Source organism: Varroa jacobsoni, unplaced genomic scaffold (genome assembly GCF_002532875.2).
Source record: "Varroa jacobsoni isolate VJ856 unplaced genomic scaffold, vjacob_1.0 scaffold_1005, whole genome shotgun sequence".
In the NCBI taxonomy this organism is placed as follows: domain Eukaryota; kingdom Metazoa; phylum Arthropoda; class Arachnida; order Mesostigmata; family Varroidae; genus Varroa; species Varroa jacobsoni.
In genome coordinates, this window is record NW_019213907.1 from 120,475 (window position 1) to 134,228 (window position 13,754).

Consider the following 13,754-nt stretch of genomic DNA (forward strand, 5'->3'; position numbering starts at 1 on the left):
TTAAGTACTGATAAAACAAACGATAAAATACAGACCTCCTGATATCAATATTTATATGATAAACATATAAGATATGTATATTGCTTCAGCGGGTTAACTCGCTTCTGGATTTGTGATCAGCCATACGTAACCAACCAGTCAGATAGATCCGTCGTCGTCGTCGTCTGAAACGGTGGACGGATAACTAATCATTTATAGAGTCGGCATGGTCAACCAATAGTAACGTTGGCGTTGGCGTTGGCGGCGGCGGCGGCGGCCGCGACCGCAAACTTCAATAGTAACTGTAATGGTCGTAGCTACAACAGTTGTACCTGCTGCTGCTGTTGTCATGTAACAGTAACTTGCAGTAACACAAAACTGTATACTAAAGTGATCCAACAAAAGAACCGAAACGACTTGTTGAAATAAACAGAAAAAGCAAAGTGTTGAGATGAATTGAAAGGGCCTTCTTACAGAAAAACACCGGCCATTGAACAACAACGAATACTAAAAGTGCTCAATGCCGTTTTGTTCTTCTCTCTAGGTCTATTTACGAGCTTCATCGATAATTGCTTATTTGAATGTGCGTCTTTGAAGACTAACCGGAAGTTTAATAATGCTACAGGAAAAGAACGATGACAATACTGAACCTTTGCGTGCAGACTTCATGGCATATTGTATATAGAGAGCGTATCTCTCGCCACGTTTTCAAATCTATTCATCTAGAGATTCATTACGGTTGATTAAAGCCCATTTACGAGGGCAAATCAAATACTTACGCGAATAGAGAACACACATAAGTGCACTAGCGGAAAAAAAATAGAGCTCGTTAACCTCGCTTTTATGTTTCATTGAACATTTCGCGCTTAATATAATGTACACTAAATCAGCCATTCTGTATGCTGTTCTGTTGTTGTTGCTGTTGTTTTTTTTTTGTTTCTTGGAAAATCTGTCAATCAGATACTCGTTCTTTTTAAATGTCAGATAATTTCGAGACTAAATTACCTTACTTTATATCTGTTACTCTCTGCCTAAAGGAATTTACATTGCACAAGTAAGAATAACCTACATTACCGCCAGGACGTGTCCATAGCCGCAAAGTCAATCGGTCGACGATTGCTCGTGAAGTCTCTATCTGCTACAGGAATGAATGCTCCCTTGCTAATACAGGTTCCTACTAACCGAGTTTGTTATATGGAAAAAAAGATATTCTGTTAACTTGTGTCATCTCCGTTACCGTTGTTCCACTGGTTCTGGGAAAAATATGTTGACCATAGAAACCCACATTTAACCTTGATCAGGCTTCTTAATTCTGAACCTCTAGGGATCTATATGTGCTACATGGCGAGCGCGCGTCGCTGCCGAAGCTGGTACAAACCGTGAACAAGTACACGCCACTGAGTCAATTTTACCGACTGAAAATAACTCAATAGTGCTTTTCTACCTCGTATTGCTCGAATTCACAGAGAGTAAGCTGAGTAACAACACATTTATGCAGAGGTTAGAGTAACAGTCTGAACTTTCGAAGAGCTATATTGCCAGTGCCCAACTCATACTGCCGAAGAGTCGGCCAGGCAAGGTAGCCAGGCCATCAGTTAACAAAACCGTGGACGTTCCTTGAACAAAGAATGTATAAGTACGTATGTCTTACATGCCCACGCAGTAAATAAGATCTTTTTAGAGCAAGTGATAGCTAAAGTACCGTCTGCTTGGTGCTCTGTTTTAGTTATTATTAAATATCGTTTCGAATTCTAGCGTGACATGGCATCCCACCGGAAACAAAACTATTCCAAACCGATAGGTCTAGCTAAAAAGAAACAATATCCAGATTCTTTGCCCGGTTTTTCTTCAATGACCGTCAGCAGGAATAATTTTAGGAGCAAATAAAAATAAATTACTTTATTTCATATCGTTGCCGGAAGCTGAAGTAGCGACGCTGGGTTGCTTTCAGCCCCGGGCTTGGCCGTTTAAACGATGCTGTCGACGGCACAAGCCTCAGGCTTGAAACGAGGAAGATTATGTATGTCTCTGCTTATAGCGAATCCCTAGCTGTTTGTTTCATAGGAAAAAATCTCCCGAGGACAGCAAGACTTTTTACTTTTTAAAACCGTATAACAACAGTACACAACAGTCATGTCACGTACCTGTTATGCAGAGAAGCGTCTATAGATGCGCGGACGCGAAGAGTCAACCGTACAAACATTCGCATGTTTGGATACAGCTAGCCTTAAGCGAATCTCTATTTGAAAAAAATCTAGGGTCTAACATACGAAATGCCTGTTTTTAATGGAAGAAGGCCCATTATATCGGAATATAGCGAAGGAGTTCCTATTTCATTATTGATGTTTACCAAGCTGGCTGTACTCATGTCAGCTGTTATTAAAGTATAGATATCATTTCAAACATACGCATCTAATTTTGGACCCCCACCTTTCTAAGCAACTGTCATTTATGTCGTGTACATTACACTGAGCCAATATGAGTAAAATGTTCTTGAAATGTTTATACTTTAGTAAGCTGAGCCAATAGATGATTTGCACGTTTGTCGCCATGGCTTTAAAAAATCCAGCTTCGGCACGTCGAGACGTAAAAATTGACCAAAATCAAGGGGTAGGCATATGGGAAGATAGGTTTGCTCCAGTCTGTAGATGCTGACAGGCTTACTTCAATGTATATATTTCACTTGTTAATTACAACTACAGCAGTTGTTATTTATGGCTGTTCAGTAGACGCTGTTGCGAAAGTTTGAAAATAGTTGCCACTTATTTCAAAGGCAACTTGTTATAGTATCCAAGGTCACATTTGTTTGACGCTAAGAAACGACGAAATGACGAAGATAAATAGTGTATCTGAAAGGACCCTCTTGCAATAGACGCTGCTGCTGTAGCCTGTTTTTGATGTTAGACCTATTCGCCTCTCATGACCTCACATTGAACATTTAAGGAGGAGACTCCAAATCTCCTCCAGAGATAAAGTGCCCTTTAAATAAAGAGCTTTATTATTTGCTGTTTTATATTAACGATTAGTTAAGTAAGTTTGATTGTAAGTACTCATGTCTCAACTGGCTGTAGGGACTGGAAAACCTTTTTACTTCGGACGATTTAATATAGCTGGACAGACGATATTTACTCTGTCGCTTCCTATGCGCATTATCCCTTGTTGCGTATAGCATAGTTGACTGAGGGGTCAAAGTCACATTCAGGCGGTTGATCTATTTGAGGAAAAGCCTCAAGGTTCTGTTTGCCAGTTCGGTGCTGGGGGGGGGGGATATAAGTGCTGAAAACAGCAACTTTCGCTTCATTTAGCAAGCTCCTGCCTGAATGTCAATACACACCATCGATGAAACTAACTTGTAGGAGTAACGTCGTGGTCGTGTCTAGAGCCCACGTACTACGGCGCTTAGATCTATAGTTTTTGGAGCTAGAATAGGACGAATAGAAATATTGGAAACGTGCCAGGTTCTGCCACAACTTGGAAGATATTGTTATTATTATATTGCTACAATGCTTGACTAGTTCCAACTATTTCAGTATATTAAAACGTAACGTCGCATTGTCCTATCGTGTGCTGTGAGGTTTCGTACGATGAAGCCATGAATTAAGAGCTATAAATATATTACGACGACGATTGCAGCCTGTAACAATTCTGCGCTGCCTAAAAGCCTCTGCAAGGCCGATATTTGTTTTAAACTGTATGGGTACTGTCATTTTAGGAACTTCGGTTTCCCCGTTTGTAGACTGCTTCTTTGCGAGTCACTTGGTTCGAAATCAAGATGCCACAGATCAATTCAGAAACTGCTCATGCGAGATCCTATCTTTCATGCAACAATTTTCTAAGAAAACAGCAAAAAGAAAGGCTTTGGGACTACTAATTTACAATGTAAACGCTCATATCTGCGATAAATTTTGCACACTTAAATGATCATGTCGGTGGCAGGGATGCCCCTTCGATAATCTCATGATTGACGTGGCTCATGACGATGGCCCGTCGTTTACTGCAGATGTAAAAAGTGATCAGAAATTACTCATAATTAGGCGGCCAATTTTAACGCCGACCAAAGAAATTAACGCATGCGCTATATAGAGTATGTGATTTGTTACTGTCCGACGACGTATACTCTGTTTCCAACAATTAATAGTGTCCTACTATATAAATATAGTTTACCATATGTCCATCGGGTGAGCATGCTTGAACAAAACAGGCCTTTCTAAAAACCGAGGCAGATTTTTATCATGTTGTTGTTGTTGTTGTTATTTCGAATAATGTTCCACGTACTGCTGACAGTCTTGTTTCTTAACCCAAGAGATAATTCTAGTGAATCCTTATACTGCCGTATGTGCATTGTACAAACGTTTTTATCTGCTTACCCTCGGTGATTGATTTATGAAGCGGTAGGCGTCGTTTCCGTTTTCGTATCTCCATCACAGCTCAGGTTTTTCACACTTCCGCGCACGTCAAACTGTGGTGATGGCTTGTCTTCTCTTTCTACGGCGATTTATCGTTTCTCATCATGGCGTTTGTCAATATTGCTGTTTAGTTTTGCCGGCTAAGAACGCTGTCGCACAGATCACCCCATTCCATAATCTCAACGCTAGCTTCATTCAAGTTAATCTATCCCCTCGACACTTCTACCGGCTAACTAATAACAACCGGCAATCGCAATTCTTCCAGTGGCAACTGCTGTTGCGGCGACTTCTGGTTTTGTGTTGGAGTTACGCTCGATAGCCGTAACGTATTTGATCGATACCGTGTCACCAAGACGTGTTTGCGTGTCCCTTACCAGACCAGAATCTAAATCTAGTACTACTACCATTCGTAGCCATACCATTAACGCTCGTCTCAGCTCTTGCCAGTGCTGTAGCTGCTTCTTGTCGCTGTTGTACCACTAAAACTGTTGTTGTGTGGTTGCCAAATCGTACAGATGCTCAGTATATGCACAGCCACGCAAAAAAAAACCGATTTTGCTACTGTATAATATCAAGCACTGACTATGATTACGCTACGCGATCCAAATGCGAGCCCTGTTTCACGTTCTGTCCCATCTGTTACGGCGCTGACAAGCATTACGTGTCGGGTGCGGTTTGGCCTCACTTCCCAGTCGCTGAGTGTCGTGTCGTCGGCAAGTACGACAACAGACGCTACCGATACGGCTCTGCGCATCGGAAACGACCGAACGGCTCCGCAGTGATGGCTACACGACAACCCTGAGGGGTGGGCGGTGGTTTTCTCAAAAAGGCGATACCCCGTTTGCTTGTTCGGACAGTGATTGCTAGCTGCAGATATTTCGTCAGTTCATACCCCAAAAATTCGAGCTTAGGTTATTTACCTAAACAGTTAAGGTTCCTTGAACAAGCACCGCCAGGTCGAGTCAGGTTGATCAGTGTCAGGCTCAATAATACTCAGTCTATGAGCTCAATCTATGAGCCAGGCGCCTGAACGACACTTTTGCGTGATAGCTGTATTACAAATGGACAAAGTATAGCGACGACAATCAGTAGAGCCAGCTTGGTGATAATTTTCACAGGTCTACAATCTCGCAACCTGCAACAAAGACAGATTATAATAACAAACAAGCTAGCCAAGGAACTGTTGATCCTACAAATGGATCTTGTTCTTGTTAATCCAACATACTTGTCGATTTCATAACGATATTCGTTGTAGAAAAATATATAGAAAAGCTGACACAGCTTTTCTTTGTTGTTTTGAAGCACTAAATATATTGCCAACACAATCTCACAGCGGATGACGTGTTCACGTTGTTTTTGCAAGGCACATCGAACATACGGGGATTCCGGACACACATCACATTAACGTTGTATATAGAACTCTGATACCGAATTCAATTTTGCAATATTTCTACATACGGGAAGCATGGACAAGGTTCTGTTTCGCCCTAACAACTACACGCTGATTTGCATGTTTCCGTATTTACTTTACATAGGGGTTGTAACGGGACATGATTGAAATACATTGGATGAGCAGGTATATTTTCAATAAAATGGTCCTAACTACTATACACTGGGGCGGAATGTACGACACGACGCGATATGACGCGACGCCGGTCCTGTGGTTATGACGATCAGCTGGTGAGCTCTCGAAGTCTTGACTACGGATACACACGCACATACAACAAGTCTGCTCTGGTCTTTCGAACTTCCGACGCTTTGTTTCTCTATCGTATACCTTGCGGAGGCTTTACCGATAAAGAAGAGGGTTGGCTAATCGGTTCGGGTTGTAGGCAAGCAGAAATCAGCTAAGCAGTACCATGATATGAGTGCCGCAACATACGCAGCACGAGTGCAGTAATATGGTACGGTTTCATACGGGCCAGTTGATAATAGACTTCGCAGCTGCGATTCTTGGCCGCTTGGACGCTGAAACTAGATCAGTCGGCACCAGGTGCAGCATCATGCCCTGTCTGCCATCCTACCGCCCTACTGACTGAAGCGATCTCCGCACGGGAAACCGAGAGATAGACCAGATCAGAGAGACAGGGCGCCCTCTGGTGAGTGTGCTTAGAAACGCCAACTCTGCCGCCGGTGTCAGTGAGTTATCGCAGAGGACAAACATCAGTCTTGTATATGCGGCTTACGCGTCGGCGAAATGCCAGTTGGCCATGATTCAGCGAGATTAATATTAGAACTCGTAGTAGCAGTAGTAGCGACAATCTCCCCCCAGACACGCATGACCTATTCAGTTGCACGTAACCAGACGTAGTGGTCTATCTCGGCTCATCAATATAGTGGGTTCGCGCGGATCCACGTACCGCGGTTAGCTGTTGATGCGACAATTAGGACAAGCGGTAGGCAATTTTGCGTTAATTTAGGCTAAACTTAGGCTTAATGAGTCTTGTTCAGTGGGTCCAGTTTTTTTTGGGTGGCGATTGCAACTCACTGATCTACATTAACTGATGGTTGGGGGAATTAGACGCGTTGTTTACCCTCACTGGCAAATAAAATCGATATAACGGGAAAAGGTGAAAGTACTTGTCTCTAATGAATATAGCTTGTTTCGACGGGTCTTGAGATACAAGTGGAACCGCTTATGTACATATGCAAACGTATCATACGACATTGTACCTGTGAGAGGCGAACGCCAAGTACATAAATATCCCAGTATAATAGTTTTTATTCAATAGTTCCCCGCATCGAACATTACTAGTTGAATGCAATTTACCGGACTGTTTTTCATCAAAACGTTTGCACAGCGCGCAGAGTCTGCCATATAATTGTTGTGAAACTAGCTCTAAGTACACATTTTGGGACGACATTTCTTTTACGTTAACTGAGTTCTATCGATCCAACGTTTGTCTTGTATGTTTGATAGTTCGGTGTAAAAGACCACTTTGCGATGATATATTTTTGAGCGTTTATAAAGCTATAAAAAATGAAAAAAAAGACTGCCTTGGTGACTTATGCGTTTCCTATGAATAACAGGTAATCCTAATTTAGAAAAAAAAGTTAGGTTTTAGGAAGAATATTTCCGGCTACGCATAAATTGGCATCCCTGTTTTACTGCCTGTTACGGTTCGGAAAATTTATCTATGCTAAGCTATAAAACATACGACATAGTTCAACATGTGTAATTATTCAAAATTTCAACAATTTTTCTGCACTTGTTGCATACATAGATGCGCTGGAGACCGATAACAACAGCAGTGCACTGTTGTGCATATATGTGTGTGTGTGTAGCTTATCTATTCCATAACGACACAGAGAAAACAAAGTTCAACAACAAATATTAATTAGCGAACAGGTACTAGAGAAAGGCGAGCATCTTTAACAATAAAGAGATCATCAATACAGTAGAATACATAAAACGTACTGGACAGGCAAAAACCGACTGCCAATCCGTTCAGCCTCAGCTGCTCGAATATCTATCTACGTTTTTAAGTCCAGGTCCTCTATAGTCAAAGGTTTCTTTAGTACAACCACTGAAACGTAGCGGTTCACTCTTATATGGCCCGCCGTTTGATGCCATCGACTTACTTGTACCAAACAAGTAGGACGATCTAAACCATTTGAGAAATAATTGTAGTATCACTTCAGTAGACATACACGCTAAAATACTTAAAAAAGCTCAGTTTGGCGAAGGTCATTTCCAAGTGAGTGCAAGATGCTTCATTTTGCGCGAGAGTTTTGACTGTTGTTTCAACATAAAAAAAAAGACTAAAAATTCTGGCTAAATTTTTCTTATTTTACCATCATAGCAAACAACGTATTCCATATTACGTTAAATATTTAACCGAAGGCGCACAGCACCGCAGACATGTAGAATCCAATAGATCCCTTTCGCCTGAAGAAGCATGTAAGCTAGTAGTATACTCTTAATGCCTATCCCGGCTCAATTCCCGAAGGAAAGTCAAACAGGCCATTATTTGAGCCTGTTAAACGTGTTCTTTGCGACGCCTTTGCGATGATCCGTGACAGTTTACATCCAATGAGCACTCCAGAATTCTAGGTAGAATAGTAGGACACGCTGTGCTGAATACGATTTTTTTTTGACGGCACTTCGTAGTACAGGAGTATTTTCAAGGTCTGAGGCAAGTATTTCGGCGCAAGACGGGGGAGAAAATCCGATGTTACTACTATCAGAGCATCTTTCTTTACTAGGTAGAATGTTTAGTCGAATGCGCGGATGCAGAGAAGATGTGAAAATATGCCGATAGCAATGACGGATACCCGTCTCTTCATTGCAATAAGGGCCATCAAGTCTATCCTAAGAATTAGAGACCCTTATAAAAGAACTTTCAGGGCCTATGACTTGTCATTCCGGTAATGAGCAGTAAGATAAACATCTAAAGCCGTTGTTGTCGTTAGCAGGACGCAAAGAAAATACAATACGTGTTTGGAAATAATCGAATAACACGTTCAGGTCAGATAGCCGTAACGGATATGGCAGAAAATTAAACCATTTGAATTTCACAAAAGGCTCAGGTAGGCGAACATATCACTTGAACTCAGAAGGCTTAAATCTGTAAGTGTAATTAGGCCAAATGGGAAATGCTCTAACCCGTAAAGCATTTGCATCATACCCGTGGCATAACACAGTTAAACAGGACAGCGCCATCTGTGTAAATGATGAAAAACGCAGGCCCTAAAAAAAAACAGAAACACGTTAACTTTAAGAATTAGAACCATTTTGTACCAATTGTATTAGAAATGTTGGAAGTGGATAGGACGTTTCATTGAAGGTTTCGTACGGCACATTAAGGCGATTACTGGGACCGACGAGAAAGCGAATGCATTCTACCGTTTTTATGACAAGCAATATCAAGAAGCGTTGCAACCTGTGCTTACAGATGGTCACAGACTGGAGGTTCGAAAGGTCCTAGGAGTAACATGCTCACATCTGAAAATTACAACCTTCTTACTAGCAAACTAAATCAGAATTAAAAAACGAAAAAGATACAACATGTGGATAAGAAAGTCATCTTTAGATACCTCAATTACAATTTAGGTTCTTATAGCAATAGGCAATAGGCAAAGAGGCAATAGGAAATCATGGTACACAAAAGCCAAAATAAATTATTTCTATATGTTAATAAGCGTAAAATGTTTCCTTCAGCACAGTTTACAATTATTCTTATTTATATATATAGAAACAAAGCAAACTAGTAAGCACTATGGCTAATAAAAAAAATAATGCTACACTTTCGGAATGCATCGTAATTAGCTTACATAAGATACTTTAAAAAAAAACCGTCCTTCGTTTCAAATGAAGTGCGATCCCTATCGGCCCATGAGATTATTTCAATATTCGATTCTGGGCATAAAAATTGCTGGCTAGTACTCTACTAATTGAATGTTGTCGTACTAGCGACAACATGAGCGCCGTAAATACATCGTCCTAAAACAGTGTGGACTTTTTTCCGAAATGTTACCATTATATGAATCTGTCTGTTAAACACAGCTGGTCCAAGTGTCAACTAACAGTTACCGTCAGCCATCTTCTGAGACAGCCGCCGAAGGGCTTAATTCTAGTACTTCCGCAATATGGCTAAATATGGCCTATAGCTATTACCACATATATGCAGCAGAGTCACTACGGCGGATGGATGTTGGTCGGTGCCTATATTTTTACGCTTTGCGTCCCACCTCGATATAGCACTAGTTGTAAGTGCGCCACCTGATTGCTCTCGTATAAGCTTCACGTTATAAAGCGGCCGCGCTTAAATTCTTAACTAGTACATGATAAGGATCACATCTGCCAGGACTGAATTTCAAATTGGGTCCGCAGTACCTACAGCCAGTTCATTTCAATTCGGTATTTTAGCTATGACTCAACTCAAGTTCCGATGCCATATAAGGGCTTGTCTAACTTCAACTTGCGAAACTCTGTCTAATTTTTGCAGGTGGCGCGTTTTGCATTCGCCTAAACTTGTTTAAATTCTCATTAGCTGTTGCGGACCATTGCAGATGGTACACAACGACAAAGTATAGTCGCAGTAGTTTGTTGTTGTGTTAATTGCTAGAAAGTAGTGTCTCTAGTATTAAGTTAAAGCATTCAATCAGTCAACAATGGTCAACTTCTGTGACAAATGATTGCGATCATGGAGTTCCCACAACTTCCTTACTCGCGCATACTTACATAATGTATTATATAGATGTTCGCGAATAACTAACTTTTGAAGCTGACGAAACCATCTCAATAATAAGAGAAAAATTATATTTACGAGGATATTCTCAACAAAATTTAGGTGTTGTAGAAAGGAAACCGTTAACTTGGCATCAGTCACTTTTATTTCATATATACCGGTTTTGTCACGTCTATACGTGACAAAACCGCTTCATATAGTTACATACAGCATGAGCTGAATATGTTACTCTGGGAGAGATGACGGACCCAAAAGTAGCAAGTAGGGTAAAAGTGTTCCTGTTGACCTGACGAGGTAAAAAAAAAAAGCTATATAATATTTATTTTTTCGTTTTGACTAAAAATATCTGTAAGTTTCCAGTACTATCCAGTTGCATGTAAGTGGTGTAAACTCCTCTCCCAATGTCGCGCTGCTTTCATGTAGGTTCTGTGTATGATTAATGGTATATGTATCTTCAAAGAAGCGCATTTTTATGCCAACCTGTGTAGGGTATAGTTCAGGAGGCAAAGACAGAGGTATTTTATCCTAGAGTCCTGTTTGTATAGAGTAACTTTTCGTAGCGGCATAACATGAGTAACCTATGATTTTGCTACTTGGGCTTCTTTTTATTTGCTTCGAGTATCGTTAAAAGCGCCATATTGGAAACATGAGTACGCCATATAAGTCAATGGCAGTGTTAAAATTCAGTTGTTTATTATGCTCTTTAGTTAAATGTCAGCGTTATAAGTCGACACGAGGAATTTAAGAAGACCACAGTTGTTGACGTCTGCTGTGATGACTCAAGCGAGTTCAGGTGTAGAGAACTGAGTGTTCAGAAGCTGAACTCACGCAAGTTACATCTGTTCTCTCGACATATATTGAACAATACGTATGATCATATAAAAACTGCTGGATGCGTTCGTATTTGAACTTCAAGGCAGCGTAAATAGCTGTTTTTCTGATATTGGGCTGTTATTATCGAACCCGGCGGACTTTGAAATGGAATAACTTTTAATAATGTGGACTAGAATGATGATCTATAATGTACTAGACGTATTCTTCTTCATTCTTTACATGCTTGTCTCGATGCTCTGGCAGCTTCTGGACGGCCATATATCTACTATTCGCGTTCCCATATGAAATTTTTTTATGATATCTACGATTCCTCTAAGTGGATTGATAAAGGAATATGCTTATTCACCAGCTGGCTTTGAAGTCCCATAATCACACAAACTTAGACAGGGAAAATTAAAGCCAACTTTGGCTACCCCTTTGCTCAATCCGGGAAGTAACTGAGACATAGCAATGAGATTTGACGTTGTCATCAAGCCAACGATCTTTGGAAACCAATATACCGGGCTGCATTTACTGTTTCATTTGCTGCGAATACTTCATCGTAGCAGAGGTCCTTTATGTGCTTTGTAAATGCTACCATCACCTTACGTCACCGAACTCATTTCTCTCCAAAACGATGCCATCGTCCCTCTCCAACTGGCAGTAGAAATTGATCCTTGCCTCGTCTATGGTAGCTGTATAGAATCGGTGGGTCTTTTGTTGATTACATTTCTGCAATTGCACGTGAAAAACATTGCACACATCTCCAGCCTACCTGGAGCCAACTAGCGAGGGACCCATTTTTCATTCAGTTTCTCCATTTTCGCTATTTGAATTATAATTATTGTCATATAGTTTGTGAAATGCCGGTTTTAGCCAACGGAGCCTTGCACTCCAAGTGCTGCTTTCGATTTCAACACTACCTTCCTGTTCTTCAGGCGCCGACATCTGGTCATGTTTTGGCTTGTCCGAAATGCTTCAATACGTGATCTTGAAACGTTTGAATTAATTATGTACGTTTTTGTTTAAGGTTTTGTTGCCTAATGCTTTGACCGTTCTTCGATGGGTTTCCGCAGCACTATGGCCTTCGAGGAACAGAAACGTGAGTACTGCACCTAGATTTTGAAAACTTTTCCTCTTCTGAGCTCGTTGCTCGTGGACTAAACTCAACCGGCTTTCACTCACATGGTTTAAAAAAACTGAAGTATCTATTGATTTCGTTTGCCAGCGGTGCGTAGTTGAAAAGTTCTTCGATTTCAAAGTCAACCGGATTCATTGGTCACGGTCTAGTGCATTTCGTTGTGTATATTATCAATTATAATATGAGTCGTGTTTTACATACAAGAAAGCTAGCAAATGAAAATTGATCAGGGAAGAAACCGAACGATTGCATAGTTAGGAAACATTAATGTGATACGTTTTATTTAAATGTATCACATTAATGTTGTATGTATGTATGTATGTAAACAAGACAGCGTATATCAGCATAACTCCTTCCTTAAAAAGTGTTTGTGTTTCGAGTTTTACGTATGGTGTCGTCGGTACGTATTCCATCAGACACCTAGAAGGCTTCACGAAACAAACCGTGTGTCTGACTACGCCCGGATTCGAACCTAAACCACAAGCGTATGTATTTACACTGCGTACTTTAAAAAAAAGAATGGAAATCCTTCTACATACAAGTTGTTTTCCCATTATTTTGTTCGTTTTTGAGGGACTGGTAAAATAAATAGGATGAGAACTGTAGTTCGTTGCAAGATTTAACTTCGTGTCATAATACATATTTGACTACCTATAAGTAATAATTAGTACAGGCAAAAAATATCGACGAACGTCAAGATACTACAATTTGTGTAAGACGCAGGTAACCGAACAATGCATATATTTGCTGCCGAAATATTCTTTAAGAACGACAAAAAGTAATAATTTTTAAGTTTTTTTTTTTTTTTTTAAAGTATAATTTTTAAGCCGTAAAACTATTACGTTTCAATAAGTTATGTGCGTGTGCACTAAAGCATCATTATGAATATGGTCATAAAGATGTTTCTAAATGTAAATGTTTAAAAATTGGCCGGGAAAAACTGACCTTATGTAGTAGATAATATTTTGTAATTAAATTGAGTTTAGGAAACACTTTGGCCATGATCCTTTCTCTATATTTCGGTGTTAGTTTTCACCCCATAGTCGACTTTTGAGCATTGTAAGTTAATATTTTATAGCTGATATCATATTAAGTGTGATCACGCGCAAGCCGTTGTTAAAAGTTAGAATACTTACGTCATTCAAGCGTAGTGTCCATCGGGTAGACATGAGTCGTGTTTCTAGTTCGTCCGTGCCGCAGTATACTGCTAACGAATTTGCCTGC

The 13,754-nt window shown here is 40.4% G+C and overlaps 1 protein-coding gene across 1 annotated transcript in view; it reads right to left on the reverse strand.

Annotated features, from left to right (window-relative positions):
* Positions 1–6,389, reverse strand: part of wwk (anoctamin 8 white walker) — a 42,684-nt gene extending 36,295 nt beyond the window's left edge. The window contains exon 1 of the mRNA XM_022842665.2: positions 4,347–6,389. Coding sequence (XP_022698400.1) covers positions 4,347–4,401 — 55 coding nt within the window. The 5' untranslated portion in view covers positions 4,402–6,389. The remainder of the gene's footprint in view (positions 1–4,346) is intronic.
* Positions 6,390–13,754: the final 7,365 nt, after the last annotated feature.